This window comes from Notamacropus eugenii, chromosome X, assembly GCF_028372415.1.
Source record: "Notamacropus eugenii isolate mMacEug1 chromosome X, mMacEug1.pri_v2, whole genome shotgun sequence".
NCBI classification, from domain to species: Eukaryota; Metazoa; Chordata; class Mammalia; order Diprotodontia; family Macropodidae; genus Notamacropus; species Notamacropus eugenii.
The window spans coordinates 52,169,176-52,195,345 of NC_092879.1; the positions used below are offsets into that span (position 1 = coordinate 52,169,176).

At 39.5% G+C, this 26,170-nt stretch overlaps 2 protein-coding genes across 14 annotated transcripts in view; one reads left to right on the plus strand and one right to left on the minus strand.

Annotated features, from left to right (window-relative positions):
- LOC140515491 (uncharacterized) overlaps window positions 1–26,170 on the plus strand; it is a 497,421-nt gene that overhangs the window by 69,859 nt on the left and 401,392 nt on the right. The gene's annotated exons all lie outside the window — the stretch shown is intronic.
- The window catches only part of LOC140515484 (fibrous sheath-interacting protein 2-like), a 100,941-nt gene that overhangs the window by 4,562 nt on the left and 70,209 nt on the right, over window positions 1–26,170 (minus strand). For 4 of the 5 annotated variants that reach the window (XM_072626206.1, XM_072626205.1, XM_072626208.1 and 1 more), the window contains 5 exons: window positions 14,977–24,911; window positions 12,167–12,742; window positions 11,054–11,151; window positions 3,288–3,322; window positions 1,032–1,078 (listed from right to left, as the gene is read on the minus strand). In XM_072626206.1, the coding sequence (XP_072482307.1) occupies window positions 1,032–1,078; window positions 3,288–3,322; window positions 11,054–11,151; window positions 12,167–12,742; window positions 14,977–24,911 (10,691 nt within the window). The remainder of the gene's footprint in view (window positions 1–1,031; window positions 1,079–3,287; window positions 3,323–11,053; window positions 11,152–12,166; window positions 12,743–14,976; window positions 24,912–26,170) is intronic. The other variant, XM_072626209.1, reaches the window with a different exon arrangement.

Genomic DNA, 26,170 nt, shown 5'->3' on the forward strand with positions numbered 1-26,170 from the left:
GCCACCCAGTAACCAGACTGCTAGTGCCAGACTGCTTGTGCCATGGTTGTACAAATCGTTCTCTTCAGTTTTCCTATTCAATACCCTTGCTTTAGCGTGTTCATGAGGCCAGTTAAAGCACCCAGTGCTCTCCCCTCTCAGGAAAGGAACTACTATCATTGACTCCTTCCTACAAATGAGAGGAAGGTATTGCTTCTCCCAAAGGAATTTCCATTTATACTGTATTTATAGTTGGGGAATAAAAGGTTTTATCCTCTTAAGAAAGGAGTATCAAGCATCACATACATCATCCTTTCCCGAGAGGGGCACTGAATAGGAAAACTGACGATTTGTAGAACAGTGTAAGGACAGACTACTTTGGAAGCTTTAATAACTTGGAGCAGGACAGTGAAAGAGCAACCATGATTCCAGAGGACTCATGGTGAAGCAGGCTGCCCACCTCCTGACAGTGGGGATGGACCCAGGGTGCAGGATGAGACTTTTTGGACATGACCACTTTGGGGAATTTGTTTTGCTTGACTTGGCAAATCTATCACAAGAGTTTTGTTTTTCCTTTTTTTTTCCAGTGAGGAGAGGGAGAGAAAATAAAACCTTGTCAGTTGAAAAAAATTAAATGTTTTGAATACCAAAATTAAAGGAAGCTGGCAAGGGCAGTCCTTGTGACAAAAGTAATCAGGTCACATTGGCACACACAAGAGGAAAGAAGCAAGGCCCATTATATCTGGGGGCCAAATTCCAATGTCAGCAATGACTACCATCAGGTTTTTTCCCTTAGTTTGTTTCTTCAACTATAAAACTGGAATCTTAAGACTTGCCCAGTGCTGCTGTGAGGACCGTGGCTGGAGAAACGGGAGCTCTTATTAAGGGGCTGGCTCTCCTTTGGAATTCGTGGACTTTTAGACCATGGGGAAGCCAGGAAGGGCCAGAGGACCTCCAAGTCATCTTGGATGTGGTCACTTCAGGCCAACTCTGCTGTTTTGTTGGGGTCTCAGCTCACCCTCCACTCTTAGGTGTAACTTTGAAATACATACCTGAAGGCTACTTGTTTCATCTAGGGTCTTGGCCTCTTCCAGATACACTGTGAGTAAAACACAGAGTTGTGAAAGTCTAAGATCTCTGTCTGAAAAATGATCATTTCTAAAGGAGGTCAGATTTCTATCACACTTGTTCTCCATAACTCACCCAATATCCCACAACCAAAATTAGTGGGTGTTTAAGTCAGTTAAATTGGAATCTTTCCAGAGTAAACTGAAGCCTAAGGAGGTGTGGTCCTTGATAGTGTTGGGGGTTGGCTCTGGCTCCCTTGGGAGAGATTATAAAAAGATGGAGCATGGTATAGCATTAAAGTCCAATAGATTAGATGCAGGGCTGGCCCTGCCAGGAATTCTGCAGGACCTTGGGCAGTTACTTCCCTTCTCTGGTCCATGTGTAAAATGGACGGGGTAGGGTTGGCCTTTGCTTTAATTCTAGGATGCAGGGAACACATATGTGATACTTCATGTTCTCCTTAGACTGCAGGCTGTTATTTCTGGTGAAGGGTTGGCAGTGAGACATGGAGATGGACAGTCTTCCTTGAGGACTGGTGGCTCAACTTTTGCAAGTAGTTTAAATGGGTCACAAGACTGGAAAGTGTCGGGCTAAACTCAAGTACTGAGGCTTGAACCTTACATCCCCCTCAGGGGTTTTCATTCTACTCCTAAGCTTATACTAGTACACTCATTTGCTCTCTCCTTCCTCCCTCCCCCGCCCTCCTTTTTCTCTCTCTCTCCCTCCCCTCTCCCACATATAGAACAAACTTCTCAGAAATTTAAACTAGGAAACTGTGACAGTATTTTAAAGTTATACATTCTTTTACAAGAATTGGATATCAAAGATAAATCTGAACCTCCTCTTTTGTCCCAGGTGTGGGATAGGGAAATCCATGAGAGCCTACCTAACCTGTGGCTGCCACTGAGAAACCCTATACCCCCAGAATCTAGATTCACTCCTATGCTTTAGGGTTTTCTAAGTGCTTTGCTCACAACATATTTTATCATATCCACATTTGTAGATGAGGAAACTGAAGCACTGAAATCTGGGTTATCAGTTACAGTCTGACTGTATAGGGTAGAGTCATTGAGAGGAAGAGAGGTCAGTTGTCTTGCTTTATCTCCTGCCTCCTCAATTACTGATTTTTGGCTACTCTAGCTGCTTCACACTGCAAATACTTTTCCTTGGCCTATACCCACGTCCTTCCTTCTCCCTTGCCTCCAAGTCCACACCACCTGTCTTGGCCAAACTATGTGTGACAAACTCTTCTGCCTTGAATGTTTGATTCTCTGCTTTTTCAATGGATCTGTGGTCTTATCAACAGATGTGTTCCCTCCATTGATGCAGATCTTAATTTAGCCTCACCTTCACAACCTGGGCCATTTTTGTCCACGTCCTCCCATAGCTCATCCCCAGAGACCTTCCTAACTCTAGGGTTTTTTACATTTTGGGGGGGAACCAATACAATCCTCAAGCCAACATTGATACTTCCAGTATTTCCATTCAAGAATTGGAATAGGCAAGTATTTGCCATGAGAGCATAGTTGTCTTAAAGTCAGACTATGGCATCATTTAGCATATCTTAATAATGATTCAGACAGACAAGCCATTACTGTGTTGACTGTGAGTTGCATGTGTAAGTTATTCACTTCTGGAAAGGCAAACAAACTGGTGGCCTAATCCTGAGGATTTCCACTCTGGCAGCCTTAAGAAGTAAGTAGAGTAGAAGGTTCAAAAGCTCCCCTACTAGACTTGGCTCCAACACTTCCTTCCTACCTGAGTGACCTTGGACAAGTCCCTTCCCTTATCTGGGGCTTTGTTTCCTCATCTCCAAGATGGAAATCATGAATATACCACCTTCCTTTTAAGGTGCTTGGTTATAGACATTCTAGTGCTATATAAATATGAGTTCCTACAAGTATTCCTCTACTGAAGTCTTCCCTTGCTGCCTTAGCATGAAAATGATACTAGGCTTTTGGGCCTAGTAACAACTTCTGACCTCCAAGGCCTACCCTATGAGAAACTTTCTCATTAGAAACTTGACTTTGGAGTAATAAATGTTTTCAGTCATAAGAAATCATGAAGACAGTATACTAAGGCATGGAGGGAGGATTAATAAGGATGAAATCATGTATATTTTAAAATATTTTATGTATATTATTAGTATTATTTAATAACCTCAAATTTAAAAGGTATCAAAGCAGTGACCAGTGTTTCTTAAATAAGCTCTAATGCAAATTAAAAATAAGTAATCAAACCGTCAGTTGATTTCTTGCCTGATCCTTTGCTGTCACTGTTGGAAAAAAAAGAGAATGTTTCATTTTTTGTTTAGTCAGTAAAGGAAGAAATTACATGTTAATTAAAAGAACAACTTGTCAAGTATTGATATAGTCAGATAATGACAAAAATGATCCCTTCTAGGTTCCAAGTCAAGCAGAATGTTGTAGAACCAAAATACAGTGATACCTGAATTGACCTTGGTTTAGATTTATCTGCATCCTCTCTCACCTCTGTTGCTGCCAATTCCAGACTCTTATTACTAGTCCTAACTGCTAACCATTGGGGTGGCTTAGCATTTAGCACTTTGGGAAAATTTGGGGTGGGGCTCACCTGGGGTACAGCACCAAGTGGAAGGGAGAAAGTAAACCTCAGGTCATGGGCTGCATTCCTGTATCAAATGGAGGGTGGGACCTGGCAGGGGAGGAGCTGGTGAGTGAAGCATGCTCGCTCTCTCCCTCCTAGAAAGTGCTGGAGGTGCTCTTAGGGCTTGCTACTGAATGAAATCAGATTAAGTGAAGACCCCTCAGACATGAATTCCCCAAGAATACCCACCCTTCCTGCCAAAACTTAAACAACTGCCACAATGGCAGAAGGACATATGTCCATGACAGTATACAACCCAGGTCCTACTGGTTTCAAGCCCACCTTCTATCCACTATGCCATGTTGACTTTCCATGGGGGACGTATGGATAAATAGCCATGACAGAAATGATTGCTAATGATCTGGAGAGATCCAGAGTTGCCCTCTTTTTCTAAAGTATTGATTTTAAAAGTTCAGTCTTTTGAAGGACATCACTGATAGTAAGATTGGACTTTCTTGGTCATTTGCCTCCTTAGGTAAATAAAATGCTCCGAGATGGAGGTGAACCACCAAAGTTATGGTCACACCACATCAGCATTCTTCCCTTAAGTTCCATATTTGGTAACAAAAACCCTCATTGGTGAGCAATGATCCTTTCTGTGTTCTTTGTCTCTGGGGTAGATTCCCGTGCTTAGGCTATATGTGTGGATTCCCAGCCAATGGGAAGAGAGGCTACAGGGTTTCTGTTTTAGGACCATACATTGCTGTACTCTACTCCACTCAGGTGCACTCCCTTGCTGTCCCCACCCATGGTCTCGAGGGAAGCACCCCTTCTCATGAAATTGTAATAAATTCCTTTTTGCCTTCTACCTTGAGAAGCCTCTGAGTTTAATTTGAGTAAGGGTCACTCTATCCCACACACTAATGCTATCCCTGACAGGAAGAAAAGATTTGGAAGCTGGGGCATAACTGGAAAGGAAACCACAGTGGGGAGAAAGATTTTAGATAGCCAAGGTGTACCACAATGTCCATGGTTGCCTGGTGCTTGAGGGGACAAAGTATGGAATTTTGTCTGCTTTATAGCATAGTTGACGACATAAAAATTTGATCAGAGCATCTAAAGTTTGAAGGAGCTTTTGAGATCATCTAGTTCTCTCCCTCCATTTTACACAAGGAGGAAAAAAACCCAGAGAGTGAAGCAAAATTGTCCAGTGCCACTCAATAAATAGCAGAGGCATGAATCAAATCCAATTCCTTTCTCTCCAAAGTCTGTGGTTATCCCACTAAACAATTCTTCTTTTCACTTAGTTTCCTACTTAAATACTAGTATAATTGAAAGTTTCTACCTTTTCAAAAGATGGTATTAGAAAGCCCAGGACCCTAGTACCCTCCAGAAGGATAGAGGCAGAAATATCAAAAAATGTCTAAAAGGTGAGGGAGAAGAGGTAGGAAGAAAGGATAATCAAAGCTTCTGAAAAGATAATAATGCTGGGGCAGAGCCAAGATGGTGGAGTAGAAAGATGCACATATGCTAGGTTCTTCCCCCACAGCCCATAAAATAGCTGCAAAGAAAGACTCTCAATAAATTCTAGAGCAGCAGAAGCCACAGAAAGATGGAGTGGAGGAGATTTCTGGTCCAGGGTGACCTGAAAGGCTAACAGACAAGGTCTATCACAGTGAACGGCATAGTGCAGCCCCACCTTGGCCTTGTGGTGCTGGGAAGAGCAGGACTGGAGCAGGCCTCCGGGGTTGGAATCCCCAGAAGCCGCAGCAGCAGTTTGCAGATCTCTCAACCCGCAGGTGCCACAGACAGCTTCAAAGGTCAGTGAGAGAGCTTTTTCACCTCTGTAACAAGGGACCAGGGTCCTCCCCTAGCCCCGGCCCCAGGCTGCAGTGGCTATGGTGGCCAGGCAGGCAGCAGTCAGCATCCATTGGTGGATAAAGCCCCTGGGTGAATTGAGCAGCTGATCTGAACCTCAGCCCTGAGTGGGGGCTCTGCCCCTCCCCACCCCCTGCCCAAAGCCCCTGAAGGAACTGAGCAACTTATCTGAAGCTGTGAGCCTGGTCAGAGAGTAAACTCCTCTTCCTTGATTGTGCCACCTTGGAGGAACTGAGATCTTACAGGTCCCCAGAGTATACCCTAATCTTGACAAAAGACCCTAAAGTCAAGTAACTGGTTGGAAAAATGCCCAAGAAAAAGGAAAAATAATAAGACTATAGAAGGTTACTTTCTTGGTGAACAGGTATTCTCTCCCATCCTTTCGGATGAGGAAGAATAATGTTTACCATCAGGGGAAGACATAAAGGTCAAGGCTTCTGCATCCAAAACCTCCAAAATAAATATGCAATGGTCCCAGGCCATGGAAGAGCTCAAAAAAGGATTCTGAAAATCAAGTAAGACAGGTAAAGGAAAAACTGGGAAGAGAAATGAGAACAATGCAAGAAAATCATGAAAAGTGAGTCAACCACTTTCTAAAGGAGACTCAAAAAATGCTGAAGAAAATAACACCTTTAAAAATAGGCTAACTCAATTGGCAAAAGAAGTCCTAAAAGCCAATGAGGAGAAGAATGTTTTAAAAAGTAGAATTAGCCAATGGAAAAGGAGGCTCAAAAGCTCACTGAAGAAAATAGTTCTTTAAAAATTAGAATGGAACAGATTGGAAGCTAATGATTTTATGAGAAGCCAAGAAATTACAAAACAGAGCCAAAAGAGTGAAAAAACAGAAGATGATGTGAGATCTTTCATTGGAAAGGCAGCTGACCTTGAAGATGGATCCAGGAGGGACAGTTTAGGAACTGTGGGACTACCTGAAGGCCATGATCGGGGAGGGAGCTTGGACATCATCTTTCATGAGGTTATCAGGGAAGATTGTCCTGATGTTCTGGAAGCAGAGGGCAAAAGGAATGTTGAGGGAGTCTGCTGATCACCTCTCGAAGGACATCCAAAGAGAGAGACTCCTAGGAATGTTGTAGCCAAATTCCAGAGTTTCCAGGTCAAAGAGAGAATGTTGCAAGCAGCTAGAGAGAAGTGGTTCGAGTGCTGTGGAAATACAATCAGGATGGCACAGAATCTAGCAGCTTCTACACTGAAGGATCGAGGGGCATGGAATGTGATATTCCAGAAGTCAAAGGAACCAGGACTAAAACCAAGAATCACCTACCCAGAAAAACTGAGTATAATACTTCAGGAGAAAAAAATGGTCATTCAATGAAATAGAGGACTTTCAGGCATTCTTGATGAAAAGACCAGAGCTGAAAAGAAAATTTGACTTCCAAACACAAGAATCAAGAAAAGCATGAAAAGGTGAACAGTAAAGAGAAATCACAAGGGACTTACTAAAATTGAACTGTTTACATTCCTACATGGAAAGATAATATTTGTAACTCTTGAAACTTTTCTCAGTATCTGGGTAGTTGGAGGGATTATATACAATATAGATAGAGGGCACAGAGTGAATTGAATAGGAAAGGATGATATCTAAAAATATAAAATTAAGGGGAGAGAGAGGAATATATTGGGAGGAGAAAGGGAGAAATGGAATGGGGCAAATTATCTCTCATAAAAGAGGGAAAAAAATCTTTTCCAATGGAGGGAAAAGGGGGGAGATGAGAGGGAAAAAGTGAAACTTACTCTCATCACATTCGGCTCAAGGAAGGAATAACATGCACACTCAATTTGGTATGAATATCTATCTTACACTACAGGAAAGTAGGGGAGAATGGGATAAGCAGGGTGGGGGGGAAGATGGAAGGGAGGGCAAATGGGAGAAGGGAGCAATTGGAAGTAAACACTCTTGTGGAGGGACAACAAGGTCAAAAGAGAGAATAGAAGAAATGGGGGGCAGGATAGGATGGAGGGAAATATAGTTAGTCTTATACAACATGACTATTAAAGAAGTCTTTAGCAAAACTATGCATTTATAACCTATATTGAATTACTTGCCTTCTCAGTGGGGATGGGTAGGGAGGGAGGAAGGAAGAGAAGTTGGAACTCAAAGTTTTAGGAACAAATATTGAGAATTATTTTTGTGTACAACTGGGAAATAAGAAATACAGGTAATGGGGTATAGAAATTTATCTTGCCCTACAGGACAAGAGAGAAGATGGGGATAAGGGAAGGGAGGGTTGTTAGAAGGGAGGGCACATTGATGGAAGGGGCAATCAGAATGCATAGCATTTTGGGGGGGAGGGGAGAGATGGGGAGAAAATTTGGAACTCAAAATTTTGTGGAAATGAATGTTGAAAACAAATTAATTAATTAAAAAAATTTAAAAAAAGATAATAGCCTCTCAGAAAGGGAAAAGGAATGGTTAAGGAAATGAGCAAGCAGGAAAATAACACTGGAAACATGATGAATGTATTTTCTGCATTGAAAAAATTCAAAGAAAAGATACCAGAAGAAAAAAGGACTAGTACCAACAGTGATCCAAAAAATGAATCCAGAAGTTTCACAAGACTCATCAGATTTAATAATAAAACACTTAAAGGAAAATAAGGAAGTGGTGAGACCTGCCATTAGGCATTCACCCCCTCCTTACCCTTCCCCCCCCCCAAAAAGGAACAAGATAGAATGATAAGAAAATTAATGTTGAGAGTGCTGTGGAAAACTGAGAGAAAAATCAGGAGTTAATGAGAAATCGAATTGTTCTATTGAAAGACCAAAAGGCTGCAAAATGTGATGGAAAGTCACCTGCAGGGAGGCTTCAGGATGTAAAGAGTAAAGAAGATGGAACAATGCAACAGGCTGTGGAGAGGTGAACCATCACGCATTCTCAAGAATGTGAAGAAAGGAAGAGTCTGGACACCATATTTCAGGAAATCATTTCTCACCTGGCTGCCCTACTATGCCTCTTCGTGGAGTACTTTCCCTGGCTCCCCTCTGCACCTTGCTTTTTGGCTTATTTTGTGTGTTGCCTTCCTCCATTAGACTGTAAGCCCCTTGAAGGGATTGTCTTTTTTTTTTAATCCCTTGTGCTTAGTGCAGTGTCTGGCACATAGTACACACTTAATAAATGTTTCACTGACTACTGGCAGTCTGAAATAATACAAGAAAAAATTTCCAGAATTATGGGAAGATCAAAGGACAGGCTATAAAATAGGCAATGCAACAGACACCAACAGGAAAGAATGCCAGATTCAACTCACCCAAACACAATGATGTCAAACACTAAAGATACCCTGACAAGGAGATTTTACAAGTAGATAAGATGGAAAACATTGCTTATCAAAGAACACCAATTATTCATCTAATATTAAAAAATTACTGGCAAAAGTAAGCCACAGTGAGGCCTTTGATATGTAAATCAACCAAGAACTTCTCCTGGTAAAGGAGGCCAGGCTTAGCTAGGACCTTTGATATGCAAATCAATTATGAACTTCTGCCTGGACTGGCTAAAAATGGGGTTTAGATTTAAACATTTCACAGGGTGAGCAAAACACAAAGGGTAGGGAGTGGTGTGATCCATAGTTGTCTCTGGGTAGAAGGGGACAAACTTGGGAAAGGCACTAGAATGATAGATAGTAAAATTGAATATTCTTCCACTTTCATCAGTATTGAGGCAACAGTGGCTTTGACTCTGAACCAATAGCAAGGTAGCAGCCAGGTTGTCCGAACTGACAATTAAAGGCCACAAACAGGCTGAGGGTGGGGAGGGAGAAAGAGTAGATGAAACGTATATATAGGTATATGAGAAAGTGTGTATGGGTAGATGGATAGATACATTCACATATACATGTGGAAATATGCATATATACATACCTGTATGTTAACGTATGTATACATATATAAAACACATATATTACAACAGAATTCCCAACAAGAGCAAAGTAAAAGACAAGGAGGAATGAGAAGATAGAATTCTTTTATTGCAGGTGTTACAAAAAATGGATAATTGAGGGAGAAGGAAGAACAGATAATCCCAAAGTAGCACTTCCATTTAGGAAAGGAGGGAAAGAAAGGGGGAAGATTGAAACCACTGAAAAACTTTGAGAGGAAAGAGTAGGAATTTAGGATCCATCTTTGGTGATGAATGTATGTTCTCCCATGCATATGTGTAAGACAGGTTTGGACTAATTCTAGTGAATGAAGGTAGAATACATTCCTTAATGATAAAAACGTAATTTAGCAGAGTATGACAGAACCATATTTAACTATAAATAGATTGACTTCTATTATTAAACAGAATAGGGTTATCGAACTGATTAAAAAAAAATCCAAGACAACCATATGTAGCATTAAACACCCAAAGGCAGATTTAAAATGAAAAATTGGAATAAGATTTACACTGCTTCAGGTAAATCCTGTCTTTGACACATACGAGCAGTGTGACCCTGGAAGAGTGGTCCCTAATCTCTCAGGGCCCCCAAACAACCCTCTGAAATTATAAATGGTAGAGCAGTTGCTCCTTTACATTTCCCTAGCTGCCATTAGCCCTTCAGCATTGGTTGGAGAAGTCACAGGTCTGGCCCAGAAAATCAGAACCTGTAGCCATGATAGTCAGGCAAGGCTGAATTCAAATTACAAAGTATTTATGAGATGGGGACGACATCATGCTTAAATGCACCATTCATAAGGAAAGTATACCAATATTATTTGCCTAACAGCACAGCAACTATATTTTAAAAGAAGGGAACTGATAAATAGGAAAGGAACTATAGACATCAATGGAATCTTGGAAAAATTAGTTTGTTGCATTTAGATAAATTAATTCACTTCTTCAAACCTTCATGGAACATTTTCAAAAAGCAGTCCACATTTGGATATTAAAAAACTTATAAATTGAGAAAACAAATTCTGCTACCTTTATAGAAACCCAATTAAAAACAGGAAACTACTAAAATGTAATCAAAATAGAGAGTCCTAGATGGAAGAGTGATAGGTACAATGGTCGAATTATAGAAAGTAAAAGTTTCTGAATTGTAACGAAAGCAGTCTTCCCATGCTCAAAGAGGCCCAGCTCAAAGGCCTTCAATGATTCCCTCTAGCCTCTAGAATAAAATACAAAGCCTGCCATTTAAAGACTTTTATAATCTAGCTTCAACATATTTACAAGTCTCATTTCATATTTCTTTCACATAGAAAGGTATAAAGTGATGCCAACTGGACAACCAAAGAACATACACAGTGACTACAACTACGTAATTAGAGATGATAACGGCAACAAATTCATATGAGAGAAATGACATTCAAAAGGGATCACGGAAACAAGATGCTTTGATCACTACAGGGCTAAAGGCAAGGTGAGCTTAATAAAGGCCAAAGAATAGAAGGTGAGGGACATGAGGATGATCATTTACAATCTCTTCTGGGAGTTTCCTTATGCTTGCTCTTCTAATATCTTTTTCTTATGCTGTTGTTTACATATCGGAAGACTTGGGCTTATCACAGGAAGTCAAAATAAACTTATTGCTAAAAAGCCCCCCCAAAAACAACCAAACCATACCCTTCGGAAAGCATCTCTTGGTTGTATGAGCATGAGCTCATAGTTCTGTGTATCAGATAACGTGGAGGCTCCGAAACAATGTTTCTCAACTCTTCTTGCTGAAAAAAGTAGAAGAAAAACATCAAAGCACAGGTTTAAGCAAGGGGAATAAAAATCTATCATAGAAATGCCCTTAACTGCCCACATAACTCTAGCACTTCTGAGCACATCTAATGTTATTGGGTCATGTGAGAGGGTGGGGGGGGACAGCGTAGAAAAGGTAAAAGCATGAGCCATCAAAATAAACCCTGTATGAGGAGGGCAAGAAAATGAAGAAAAAGAATAATCTGGGGCATCAGATTGGGGGTGGGGCCCTCCTGGCTTGGTTTTGCTATCATGCCATTCCTGTCCAGAAAACTCTCAGAACTCTACAGCATCCAGAGTGGAGACCAAATGTGTTGAGAGGCCCTCCTGGAGATGATTTTTTTTACACTTGACTCAGGGCAACCTCATTTTCTATTTTTCTAATGCTTCTTAGGATCATCACAGGACTACAGTTTTAGAGGAGGAAATGGAGGCCCAGAGAAGTGAAGTCTGCAAGACAGGATTTAAACCCAGGTCTTCCTAACTCCAAGTCTGGTGCTCTATTCACTACATCCTCCTGCCTTTTCTCAAGACCATCAGTGTTGCTTCATCTTTTATGCATCTACAGCTTACTTCACCACTTCAAGGATATAGGATTCAGTTGGGGGTAAGGGGCTTCTTTGGCAGACATAAATTTCAATCTCTGGGAGATGCTTTGGCTAAAACTTCATCCCTCTGTGGCCAACCTGACTCTGAGTCTGTAGGAATTATCTGGGCACTCCCTATCTGTCACTGGACTTACACTTCCATGTCCCAATGAGGCATCAGAGGAGGATTTAGTGAAGGAACTATTTACAGTATGATAATATAATTGGCACTGTGGTGACACTGTGAAATCACTGAATTTCAGACATGGAAGGAACCCTGGAGATCATAAATCAGGGGAAGACTGACCAGCAACATATTCACTTTTTCTGCCATTCTCCACAATCAAAGAACTGACCAATATTATAAGAGAACCAAAGTAACATAGTCACATTTGTCACTTACGGAGGAAGGTGACTTTTCTTCCAAGTCAAAAGACTTGATCTTTGTCAGGGATGCTACCTGGGTAAGCACTTTGCTTTCTGCAACAGCTATTGGCACTTGTGGGATTTCTGGCACTTCTGGCTCATCTGGTTCTTCTGGCTCATCTGATATTTCTAGCACTTCTTGGGCTCTTGGTTCCTTGATTTGACTTAGAGAGGTTTGAATACTTTCTGATGTGCTAGTAGGAATAGTTTGACAACACTTGCTTATGGAGAATAGTTTCTTCAGGCTACTGGAGCTCAGTGAAACCTTGGGTAAACTGACTTTACTTTCTTGCACTGGCTCCTCTTCCTCATCCTTTATAGTCATATGCATTAGATCAAGAGCACACTCTTCCTTTAAAACAACTTCTCGCAAACCATATTCATCCTCGTCAGAGGTTAAGCCATCATCCCTTCTGTTCTCTGTCTCTTCTTCATCAATATCGTGGGCAACCAGACGAATAATAAGGTCCTTTTTGCTCCGGACATCTTTTAAGAGTTCCACCTTGGTGATATCAGGCTTTCTTATATTCTGAAATGAGTTCCTGCAAACAGCCTGAAAATAAAGAGATTATGAGTATTTCAAGTAACTGTCTCAGGGTATTTTTTTCCCTCAGGCTTTTATTGCAATATAGTGATTTGCACATGATTTCTAGTTTTAGTAAAATGATGTACTATCAAATCATGTTTACTAGTACACTGTAGTTTTCTAAGAAACATGAAATGTATAAAGAATGTTTGGTGTTCCTACACTCTTCTCATATTTGTGATCATGCTGATTTATGACAATTTGTTTGATACACAGAAAAAAAGGGACTAACATGAATTCTGGCTTTTTCTCCTAATTTCTATTGCTTGAGCTTTATCTTTTCCATAACCAAGATATGCACTATGCATAAGAGTTTAGAGGCACCTTAGAGATTACCAAGTTCAAGTTTTGCACTTCTAAATCTTATTAGCTTGAGGTGAACTTCTAGCGTGGATATTCCTATCACCAGTGCAGATCTGGCAAGATTTACTGTCAGACAATTCTGCAGAACCTATGATGAAAAATGCCATCCAGCGCCAGAGAAAAAACGGATGGAGTCTGAATGCAGTTCAGAGCATACTGGTTTCCTACTTTCTTTTTCTTTTCTTTTTTCGGGGGGAGGGGGTGTCTGTGTTTTCTTTCACAACATGACCAATGTGGAAATATGTTTTGCCTGACTGCACATGTATAACCTTTATCAGATTGCTTGCCTTTTCACTGAGGGGGGGAGGGAGTGAGAGTGGGAAAGAATTTGGAACTCAAAATTGTAAAAAATGGAGGTTATACATTGTTTTTACATGTAATTGGGAAAAATAAATATTAAAACCAAAAAAGAAAAAAAAAACAGATTTACTGTCAGAGAATAACCTGAAGCACTTATGGGGTAAGATTATTGACCACAGTCACATAGTACCTTCAGGGGTAGGCTATGAATTGAAGTCTTCCTTATTGTCTCTCTACTACTTCATGCTATCATCTCCCCTCTCATTTTACAAGGGAGGAAACTGAGGCCCAGAAAGTTTAAGCAATTTATAATTGCACAGGTACTAAGTGGTAGAGCTGGGATTCTAATTCAGGCTAACCCCAAAATCATCAGCTATACCCACTGTGTTTCCTGAAGTGTATATACTTTGTTCCTTGAAGTTTTTCCATCACCTACCCTGGCAGTCTTATGATTTCACAAACCAACCCACAGATAGTTCAAAATGCAGATATTTTCCTGAAGGAGGACAAATCTTTTAATAAGGTTCCTCTTCTCCCTGCCCCACCTGGCACTATGGACATTATGGTTTTAAATTGCTTTAATACATTATTGTATTTGATCCTCATAACAACCTGTGAGTTAAGTACTGTTGGTATTCTCTCCCATTTTATAGATGAAGAAACTCACATTCAGAGAGGTTAACTGGCTTGCCCAGGATCACACAGTGTTTGAAATAGGACTTGAACTCAGTTTTTTTCTGACACCAAGCCATTTTTCTGACTCTCACCGTTATTTTATAAACCAAAGTGCCATCATAGCTTCTGCAGAAATTAAGACATAGTCAAATCTCAGTTACCTGTGACATTCAGAAAATCCACAATGGTAGAGAATGGCCAAATTATTTCTATTTCACTTTGAATGTGTTTCTGTATTTGTATTTGGACATTCATGCTTCAGTCATTCTGGGAACTTGCACCACTTCCAAAGAGATAGTGTTCAAATTCTCTAGCTCGCCCAGCTCCCTCCTATTTTTCCCCTTTTCTATGTGAGGGATGGTCCATCTATACTTTTCTGGGAATGTGATCATTGATATTCATAAAAAGGAGTCTGAAACAGAGAGGTGTGACTAGTGTAAGTAGGATAGGCACATCTTGGGGGTGGGAGACCCAATGAGGTACTCATTTTAATCTGACTTTTTAGAAATGCCAGAAAATTCCATCCTCCATGATGTATAGGGATTTTTAAAAATGTGTGTGACCAGTTAAGTCATATGGATTGGTGTGTGGACTTGGAAGTCTCTGGTAGAAAACAGTATTTTCATTCTTTGAAAACTGGAAGGCTACACTGTACATGGTTTAATGCTAAAGTAATAAGGTCGAGCCTCATGACAGGTTTCTGGAAGCCAAGTTTGTTACTTCAGCATCACACTTAGCTGTAGCAATTTTGGGTTAAGCAGATATTATCTGACCATGCCAAGATACATAGTTGACTGTAATTTACAGACAAAAGCAATGCCTGCTCATTAATTTTTTGGGGGGGCCATTGCTTTTTTGCTTACCTCAAAGGGCTTTGCATCCAACCGTCCTGTTTTATCTAAGGAGATTCGTCTTTCCTTTTTTCTTGATTCTCTGTCCACTATTTCCGAGGAGTAGCTCTTCCCACTTATTGAAGCTCTTCTTAGCTCTGCTAGACTGTGTCCAGTTCTTGACAAACACTGCTTCTTCAGTTTCTCTAGTGGTTGAGTTTTGAGTGAAAGCACTGCCAAGTGTTGAGAAACAATGTCTGGATCTATTCTCATTGGCTTATTTCCAAGGTGAGGGACAATTTTAACTTGCAGGTCATCCCCCTCAATGTCATCTTCTTTAAAGAGCACAGAGCCCATTTTTGTGGCATGCTCACTGGCTTTTTCAACAATTCGGTCAACATCCAGATCACTGATGACATCAGTGGATGAACTATGGGAGCTAACAGATTCTGGGGGATGATGAGAAATCTCACTAATTATGAGGCTAGCTACTTTTTGGGGGAAAAATCTGTTCATACCTTTTATATCATGAAAGAATTCCTCTTGGGTTCCAGATTGTCGCAAAACGTTATTATAAACAGAATCAACAACCTGAGAAATCATTTCAATATTTTCTGGGTTCAAAAAGTACACTTCAGGGTCAGAAGCCACTAGACTAATGTTACTTTTGGAAATTTCAGCAGCCACTGATTTTGTCAGTTGAGATGCAATTTTATTCAGTTCAGGTTTGGATAAGCTTTTTGCCTCTTTGGTTACAACACAGGGCAACTTGACTATTTTTGCTAGGAATAATGCCAGTGTTTCCTCCAAAAAGGAGGCATCCAGTACTGGAGTTTTGGGGGCTGAAGGTTTCTCCTGTGACTTAATGTCATCAAGAATTTTAAGGACTTTTTCCATAATTTTGACAGCTTCCAGTGCCAGTTGCGGACCTGATGCCTCTTCCTCACAAGGGAATTTTTCCTCATGGGAGATTCTTTTTTCACTAGTGATTCTTTCCTCCTGAGCGAATTTTTCCTCAGAAGGGAATCTTTCCTCACGAGAAAAGATTCTTTCTTTTGGAGGGAATCTTTCCTCATAAGCAATTCTTTCCTCATGAGAGAATTTTTCCCTACAAGGGACTCTTTCCTCACGGGAAAATTTTTCCTCACGAGGGATTCTTTCCTCAGAAGCAGATTTTTCCTCACGAGCAAGTTTTTTCTCCCAAGACAATTTTTCCTCATGGGGGATTTTTTCTTCCCAAGAGAATTTTTCTTCACGGGGGATTCTTTCTTTCCAAGAAAATTTTTCTTCACGGGGGATTCTTTCTTCCCAAGAAAATTTTTCTTCACGTGGGATTCTTTCTTCCCAAGAAAATTTTTCTTCACGGGGGATTCTTTCCCCCAGAGAGCGTTTTTCCTCCTGAGGGGTTCTTTCCATATGAGGCCGAAATTCAGGTTTGGAAATTTCCTTGACCATTAAGAAGGCTATTATATCAGCTAGAACATTGCTCTTTCCTATTAGATCTTTATACACAGAAGTGTGAGAGCCAGAGTGTTTTAAAACGCTGTCATAGACATTATCGACTACTTTTTCAATAGCCTGGTTATCTTCTTTAGGCAATGTGGGAGGTTCATTGGGCTGCTGTACAATTTTAATTGAACTTTTTGATATAAACTCTTTCAGTGATGTTATTATTTTGTTGGTAATTTTTTCCAATTCAGCCTCCAAAGCCTTGGTTCTTTCCCTCTCTATCATAGGGAACACAGACAAAAGTCGGGATAAAAACTGTACTGCAATTTCTTCTAGGATATTCAAAGATAATTTTTGATCAGAGGTTTGTTTGGTTGGAAGACCTGCTGAGCTCTGGGAGATATCTTTAAGAATACTTTCAACAACATTGTCAACCTCAGCACATTGATGGGGTGTTAACTCTCCAGAAAAGTATGTCTGCAGCTGATTTCCAGCAACCTCTCTTATAACTAGGTCAGCTATGCTTTCAGAAAGCATTCTGCATCCGCTTGTTGCACAGTTCTGTATAACCTCTTGAGAGCCAAACTGTGGCAAAAGATTACTATAAACAGACTGTACCACTACCTGAATTACTTCATCATCGTTGGGGTGTAAGCACTCAACATACTGTATTACCATATCTTCGTCTTTTGTTATCTCTGTCATAACCCTGCTGACTAATTTCATTTGAATGAAGTTCATTTCAGTAAAAAGACTGTCACCTACTTCTGAATCTAGATTTTTTTCTGATCCTGATGGAAAAATTTTGGCTAGAAGAGATGAAATCATTTCTTCCAAAAATTCGTGAGGCAGCATGATGGTATATGGTGAGGAAGTTTGACATTCTCTGGTGTGTTTTTTGGCCACTTGTTGTACTTTTGTAACAACATCCTTAGATTCCAGAGGTATGCACACTTCAGTGGGCAATTCATCCTGTAGTAGTAGGCTGAGCTGATGCTGAAAGATTTCTTCTATTACAGCACCAGCTAATCTTTTGGCTAACTTATCACTATCATTGATGTCTTTGCAAATTGAGTCTTGAGATCTGTATTCGTGTAGAACATTACAGAGAGAGGAGTGCACAACCTTATTGACCAATATTTTATCCACTGGTGGCATATCAATGTAATGTTGTATATCTGTACATGATCCCCTATCAACCAAGGTTTTGGGGGGCACAGGTGGCATTTTAGGCGGTGAGGGTGTTCTCTGGAGAGTTGGTGCTTCCTGTGTAACAGAACTGTGCTTGTCTGGTACTTTCTCCTCAATCAGTACTTTAGGTTCCTGGGGCAAAGGTTGCTTTTCTTCAGTGGGCCTAAACACCCTAATTCGGGCGTCAGAAAACTCTTTTAACAAGGAATCAATCAGTTTCATTGCTGTTTCATAGAGCTCAGTCTGATTTGCATCATCCTGAATTTTTTTACACTCTTCACAAGTTTCTGGTGAAGAAGAAAAGACCAGTTTGTTTACAATCTCAGTGACAACATCTTCTAAAAATCTTGCTGAAAAAATACCCGATCTCATTTCAGGTGAATAGCATGATATTTTGGCATCAGCAGGAGGGTGTTTCTTCACCTCTTTGCCTTTGTCAGGAACACCCTTGTGAACCAGGTGCAATGAAGCCCCTGATGAAGGTTGGCCAAGATTCTCAGCATGTGCTTTTTGGGTAGGAATAACATTTGTATAACGGGTATCATCTAGAGATGTCTGAGTAGATATATCTAAAACATTACTATAAATATTCTCAATCACATTTTCATAATACACTATTGGTTCATCTTCAATATCTGTTTGAACACAGATCTCTCTCTTGCTTTTAAAGGTTGATTTTATATTTGGACTTTTCTCCGTAGTGACTGCAGGAGTGAGACTAAACGCCCCTTCTTCATCATCTGTCCCAACTGAAATGTCTTTTTTCTTTTCTTCAAACTTCTTACTACTTGATAATTTCAAAACTGGTTCTGGTGTTTTTTTACTTTTTACTGGAGAAATGCGTCGTATTGGTTCTTCTTCATTGCTTTCAGCAGCCAATTGGTGTTCTTTCTTTATACTACTCTTCTTAGGTGTTCTCTTAAAATCTGGTTCCGGGATCCCCTTACTGCTTTTCATAACTGCAAAGACTTTTATTGACTCTTCCTCGTACTCATGTGCCTCATCTTTGGCTGAAAACTCATCACTCTTTTGATCTGATGTTTTCCAAGCATGGTCCTGGTGACTTTTTATATTATTTTTAATACTGGTGGCTACAGAAGTGAATTTTATTGAATCCTTGTCTTCATCTTTTCTGGTTGGGCTCTCACTTGTCTTTTTCTCACTTTCCCTTTTGTCAGTTAGATCCCAATCTGCAGATTCCAGGGCACACATTTTAGTTTTCATAGTACTAGCTAGAGAAATGAACATTGAATCCTGGTTATTGTTTGTAGGTATAGTCTCAACCTTTTCTTCACTCTTCTTTTCACCTATTGTGCCCAGATCTGTTTCATCTTTTATATTTCTAGTTAGATTTACAACTGCAAGGGAATCTTTCAGTGAAGAATCTTTGATAGGAGCACCTCTTATGTCTTTATCAAATGAGATCTTTTGTGGCAGATATTGGACTCTTTGGGTGATGTTATCTGGTTCTAGAAATGAAAAGAATGGGGAAAACCAGTCTCCAGAAAAAAGTGGCTTAACCTTGAAACCTGAGATTGCATTCTTTGCTAAGTTGGTTATCATTTCAATACAAATATTGCTCTCTTCCTCATCATGATGAGTACCCTCAGATCTGTATTTTTTAACAACCTCTTCATACACAGAGTCAGACACTTTATTAATAGTTTCTTTATCTACTGGTGGAAAAGAAAACAATTCTTCAGCATTGGGGAGAACCTTAATATCACTTTTTCGAAATTCACCTATTAGAGAATTTACTAATTTGATAGCCATGCTCACAAGGCTGGTCTCTGTCATACTTTCACCTTCATCGTGCTCAGGAGTTTTTGGGACAGGGTACAATTTCCTAACAAGATCAAAAATAACATCTTCTAAAAATGTTGCTGAGTAGAGGGAAGGCTGGGGTGTGCATGGTGGTTCTTTTTCTTGCTCAGGAACATCAACAACAGACTCTTTATCAGAAGTTCCACCAGAATCAGAGTCATCCTCGTGTAAGAATGGCTGGAGATGATGATCTACAATTTCCTTCATAATGAAGCCAGCTATTTTGGTGAGGAATGTGCCTCCCTTCTCACTCTCCTCTTTCTGGACTTCAGCTTGCACTTCAGCTTGGAATTCAGCTTTCTTCAAAATATTTTTGCAAATTGAGTCAACTATGCTTTCAATAGTTTCCAGATTCATATGTGAGGCATTCTCCTCTGCAGCGGTCAGTCTAATTTCATGTTCAGAAATTTCAGCTATAATAGCATCAGTCAGTCTTGAAGCTGCTGACATAAATTCATCATCTGGTGGTGCCTCTTGTTCTTTAATTTGAACGCTGGCTTCAGATGAAGGAAAAATATGAACTAGAAGTTTGGAAACCATATCTTCCAAAAGAGAGCGAGGTAACACAGTAATGAAAGATGGCAAATAATGGCTTTCTTTACCAATAACATTTAGTACACTTCGAATAATGTTCTCAGCTCTAAGTGAAGAACAGGCAGACAAAGATAATGTTCCAGAAATTAATCCCTGTAATTGATAATCATAAATTTCTCCCAAAAGTAAATTATATATTTTGCTTCCAAAATTTTTAGTGTCATGTTCTATGTCTGTGTAAACGAGATCCAGAGATTTATAATCACTTGTTATTTTTTCATAAATTAAGTTGACTATCTTACTAACCATTTCTTTATACCCTTCAGAAAAACACAGATTTTCATCAAAATTTTCAGCAACAAAAATTTGAGATGCTGCAAACTCAAGCACAATTGATCGGACTAATTTTGTAACAATGTTAGCAACTTTGGCTTTAGACTTTGGATCCTCAGATGAGATGAAATTACGTGAAAATGCATAAAGGAGTTTGCATAAAAGCTCAGAAATTACTTCCTCCAAAAATATAGCTGAGTTAACAATGAGAGACAATTCTTTTGGGTCAATTTCTACACCTTTGTAAGTCTGTTTCCTAGTTAAGTCAGTTGTAGATTGAGATAGGATTTGCTCTTGAGATAAAAATGACTGAAGGTGATGGTTAAAAATTTCTTTGATTATGAAACTTGCTATTTTGGAAACAGGTATATTATTTATGTCTTTTTTATCTTTTGTAAGAGACTGGTAGAGATTTGAATGTGAAATGTCAGCATAAATGGATTCCACCATATTCTCAATATCTGTTTCTGAAATCATACTTTCTTTTTCATTTCCATGCTTTGTAATCCAGATAGCATGTTTGGAAATGATGGCCATGATTTCATTGATTAATTTCACAACAGCTTTACTGAAATCAGGCTTTGAAGTAACTGAGTCTTCCACTCTGGAGTCTGAGGACATCTGTGATAAAAGCTGGGTGACTATCTTTTCCAGATGAGTATGTGATAACATAGTTGTATATATTGTCGAAGTCTGTCTCTGAGGTTTTGGTTTGTTAATTTCACACTGAACTTTCTTAAGCAAAACATTAGCATTGAGATTTGACAGAGCTTTGAATGGTAGCCTTGCGACTAAATCTGGTTGGAGTTGAAAATCAAAGATTTCTGCCAGAATGATTTTGGTTATCCTTTCGGCCAAAGTCTTTGTATCATTGAAAAAATCTTTATCAAGTGTTAGGTCTAAATCGTATTCTTGCAAAACTTTGTTGTAAGCTGTGTCAATTATCTTAATGATGACATCCCTATCTACTTGTGGCAAACCTAATTCCTCTTCAGCATTTTCTAGAATGCTTACTTCTGCTTTTTCAAACTCGTCTGATACTGAATTTATGAGTCTAACAGCTGTCTCCTCCAGTTTACTTTCAGGTTCTCTTATTATTCTGGCAAATGCAACACCCACTACCCTGTAAAAGATTTTGGATAAAACTCCGGAGACTACTTCTTCCAAAAACGTTGAGGAATAAACACCAGCATAAAACTGTAACTGCCTTCGCCCACCAGCGTGGTACATTGGGGGTGGAGGAAATCTCTTTCCGGACACAAATGGCTGAAGGTGTTGCTGACAAATATTTCTAATGATAAAACCAGCTACTCGATCAATGAAAGCATTGTTACTGCTCATTATTTCTTGTTCCATTGCTTCTTGTGAGCCAGAGTTTTGCAAGATGTTTTTGAAAACAGAGTCAACAAGATTTTGGACATCATCTTCTGAATAAATATATTGTGGTTCTTCTGTATCTTTGGAAAGTCGAATTTCGTGTTTTGAAATTTTCTTCCGGATATCGCTGATTAGCTTTGAAGCAACTTCATTGAAATTAACTCCAGATGTATCTTTTAGATCTTCTTGATATGGAACCACCCCAGAAGTTGAAGGAAAGATTCGAGATAGGAGCACTGTTATCATGTCTTCTAAGAAAGTATAAGGCAGTAAGGTATTATATGGAGTCAGGCTCTGGCTTTGTTTGCTAGTTTTGCTGATTCCACTTAGGACTTCTTGCACAATGTTCTCTGCTGTCAAAGAAGAATAGGAAGAAGCAGAGAGCTCTCCAGAGAAAAGGGGATGAAGAAGATAATCAGAAATTGCTGCTACAATTAAACTGGTAAGATTTTCAACAAAAATGTCCGTCCTCATTAGTTCTTCTTGCTCACCTGTAGGATCTAGTCCATGCTGTTTCAGGACACTACAGTAGACAGAGTCTACCAATTCATCCACAATATCGATATTCAGAGGCGGGAAAGGCTGTGCCTCATCATGACGTACCACTCGGACTTTGGCTCGGTCAAAGTGAGCATTTATGGAATCTACAATTTTGTGTGTCACATTGTTTAGTTCTGCCCCAGTTTTCACTTTGGGGCTGAAGATCTTTGATAAGAGTCTAGCGACAATTTCTTCCACAAATTCAGCAGGGTAAACCCCCATGCTTAGAGAGGACGCTGTACGGGGTCTTTGCAGCCCTGTCACTTCATTGAGAACATTCTTAACCATGGTGGACACTTCATCAGTGGCAGCTGTTGATTGAGAGGCACTATCCCCAAACAAAAAGGGCTGAAGGTGACTTTCAGTAATCTCTTGAATAATAAAACTGGCTATTCTGTCAACAATGATGGGACTTCGACTTGTTATACTTTTCTGTATTGATGAGTGACCACCTGAGATTTGCAAAATATTATTGTAAACTGAGTCAACCATTGTTTGTAGATTTCTCTCTGAATATAAATATTGATGATCATATTTGGTGAGCCAAATTTTGTGTTTAGAAATGGCTGACATAACTTTGTTTATTATGCAGGCAGACATTTCATTAAAGTCTGAACTCATTAAATATTTCTTTTCCATAGACCAAACATCACTAGATGATGGAGGGATGATCTGTGATAACAGCTTTCTAATGACATCCTCTAAAAATGAATGAGGCAACATGGTAGTATATCCTGCTGAAGGCTGAACTTGGGAACTGAACTCCCTCAGGTTTTCTTGAAGTTTCTGAAGGACATTTTCAACTTTTAGGGGGTAGTATGACTCAGGAGTGAGTCTTTCCACAAAACATGATGGCAGTTGGTAGTCTAAAATCTCATCCAGCACAGCATTGGTTGTCCGCTCAGCTAATAAGTTGAGGTCATCAGCTGCATCATTCTCATTTACATAAGTCATTTTTGATTCGTATTCCTGCAAAACTTCATTATAAACGGAGTCAACAATTTTGGTCACAGCTTCTTTCTGTACAGGTGGAAAACACAACCTTTCTTCAGCATTCCGGAGCACAGTGACTTGAGCTTTATTAAATGCATTCACCACGGAATTGATAATTAATGTATTCATCTCATTGAGCTGCTCCTCTGTGACATTTTCATCTCGGTCATACAATGAAGTATAAATAGAAGAAAACAGGTCAGAAATAATGTCCTCCAAAAATGTGGCTGAGTAAACACCTGTACTGAGTGGGTCTGATTGCAGCATTCTGGGAACTGTTTTAATTTTTAGATCTTTCCTCCTCAGTTTTTTCATAGAGGAAGCAGAAAACTGCTTAAAGGGTGGTCTGATTTTGGAGCCAATTATTCGGAGATGATTGAGGGTCTCTGATGTGAGTTTGTCCCTGGGCCGCATGTGGTCTTTTGCTGATTGTACTCCTTGGGCATTGGACAGTTTTTCCCTTGCACTGTATTTTAAAAGTTTATTGGCATATGGAGGTTTTGGGGGGGCTGCCTGTATGCTGTTTGACAGCTTTTCCATCAGAGATTTTACCAAGCCATGGGAAATTACACTGAGCATTGATTCTGAGGAAAGCAACTCATGCTCACTTTCAGCCAGCTGTTCCAACACAAATTCTGATACATAGTCCTCTGCTTGAAATGGCTCAGTTTGCACTGGGCTCACTTTTCCTTCTCCATAACCAAATTCTTCCTCCTTGACACTTTGGATTACATTAAAAAGCTGCCGTTCTGCAGCAGACAATTCCTCAGAAACAGGGCTGCCTGTCAGCATGTCTGTGGTTGTACATTTTTCCAAAAGTGTCCTTATAAGTTTCTCACATACAACATTGAGGAGGAATACGGATTTGGGAGATAAGCCCAGGTTACTAGGCTGCTTCTCTGGAGAGTCAAAAAAATGTCTTGTTGATGCTTTGACAGAGTCCAAAGCCCCACTTTGGCATTCATCTGGCAAAAATAAATCTAAGACAATATTAAAAATTTTATTCACCATTTCTTTAGATTCATGACTTTTTAGGCTCCCTAGTAGACTGTCTAATTTAGATGCCACAGAATTGTTTTTATTTTTCTGGACAAGTTGATCTGTTCTATGAGTAAGTGATGGGTCCCAGCTTCGTTGGCTTACGTCTCTTTCTATGGGTCTAGTTTTTTGGCAAATAGGAATACTCTGACTTTGAAATCTGGGAGTTGGTTTCCCTTTAGTATTACACTGATTATTAATTCCTATTTCTTTTGTCAGCACATGAATCACTCCTGATAGGAGATCTTGAAAGAGATCATCAATGTCTATGGTAGCCATATCTGGAGAATAAATGTATTTTGTTTCCAGGGAAACAGCATGCTCAGTAACATCTGCCTTTAAAATGTTACTATTAGACAGGATTTGAATAATAATTTCAAAAATGCTGAAAGCAATGTCGCCAATAAGAATTGATCTACTCTTGGATCCTTGGGCTCCCAACATCTCAGAATTAATTGAAATGAATTTCTCAGATGCTGAAATTTTATTTCCAGCGTATTTCAGTTTTGCTCTGCCATCTTCAGTACCATCTGAAACACTTGAAATTATATGGAAAATAACAGCATCAGTGAGATGTTCACAAAACTCATTTAAAGATGATTCAGTTTGCTCACTTCTCAGAGGCCTCTTTGGATCTAGTTTTTTTCTTGATAGCAAAGAAGCAACAGGTACCTTTTCATCACAGGAACCTTAAAACAGAAAGCATTGTGATTTTTAGCATGTAGTGAGGAAATTGTATAACATCCAAAATATTTTTTCAAACATATGAACATTTTACTATGTATTATTTTTTTTTTAAACCCAAATGTTAGCAAAAGAGATGAATGGGTTTTCTCCCACTTTCCATTTTCCTTCCTACCTCTTTCTTCCTCCTCTATTATTGTAACTTTTTATCTTTTAGCTGTCACCATTCTTAGAATGAAAAGGGAAGGAGAAAAATAAATACAGTAGGGGTGGAAAGGGAAAAGAAAGTTATGGACATATATTAGGGACATAATATGTGCAAGTAGAAGCCATACAAACAAGGAAAAGGGGGTGGGGAGAGCAGCTGGCACTTGAAATAGGAGGGAAAGAGGAGAAGAGAGAATTAGAGGGAAGGTAGATTAAGGGATAAGGGCAGTTAGGTGGTACAATGGGTAGAATACTGGGCCTGGAGTCAGGAAAACCTGAGTTCAAATCTAGCCTCAGACATGTACTAGTTGTGTGACCCTGGACAAGTCACTTAACCCTGTTTGCCTCAGGTTCCCCATCTGTAAAATGAGCAGGAGAAAGAAATGGCAAACCACTCCAGTATCTTTGCACAAGAAAACTCCCAATCAGAATGCATGGTATTTTGGGGTGGAGGGAGGGGAGAGATGGGGAGAAAATCTTGTGGAAATGAATGTTGAAAACTAAAAATAAATAAATTTTAAAAAAAAGAAAGAAAAAAGAAAACCCCCAAAAGGGGTCATGAAGAATCAGACATGATGAAAATGAGTAAACAACAAAAGTTGAAGAGATGAGATCATTCCTAAGCAAAACAAACTTTAAATATGAATGTACAAAAATGTTCATAGCTCTTTTTGAAGTGGCAAAGAATTGGAAACTGAAGAGTACCCATCCATTGGGGAATAGCTGAACAACTTACAGTATTAAATTTGATGCGATAACATTGTGTTGTAAAGAATAATGTACAGGACGGTTTCAGAGAAACCTTGGAAGACTTGTAAGTCTGATGCAAAGTGAAATAAGCAGACCCAGGAGAACAGTTTAAGCAATAACAGCAATAGTGTAAGTGCAAACAACTTTAAAACAAGTAGGAACTTATGAATGTAATGATCAACCATGACTTCAGAGAACTTGGATAAAACATGCCACTCACTTTCCTTTAGGGAAGCTAAAGATTCAGAATGCAAAATGAGACAATTTTTCATTTTAGACATGGTTAATGTAGAAATTTGTTTTTGCG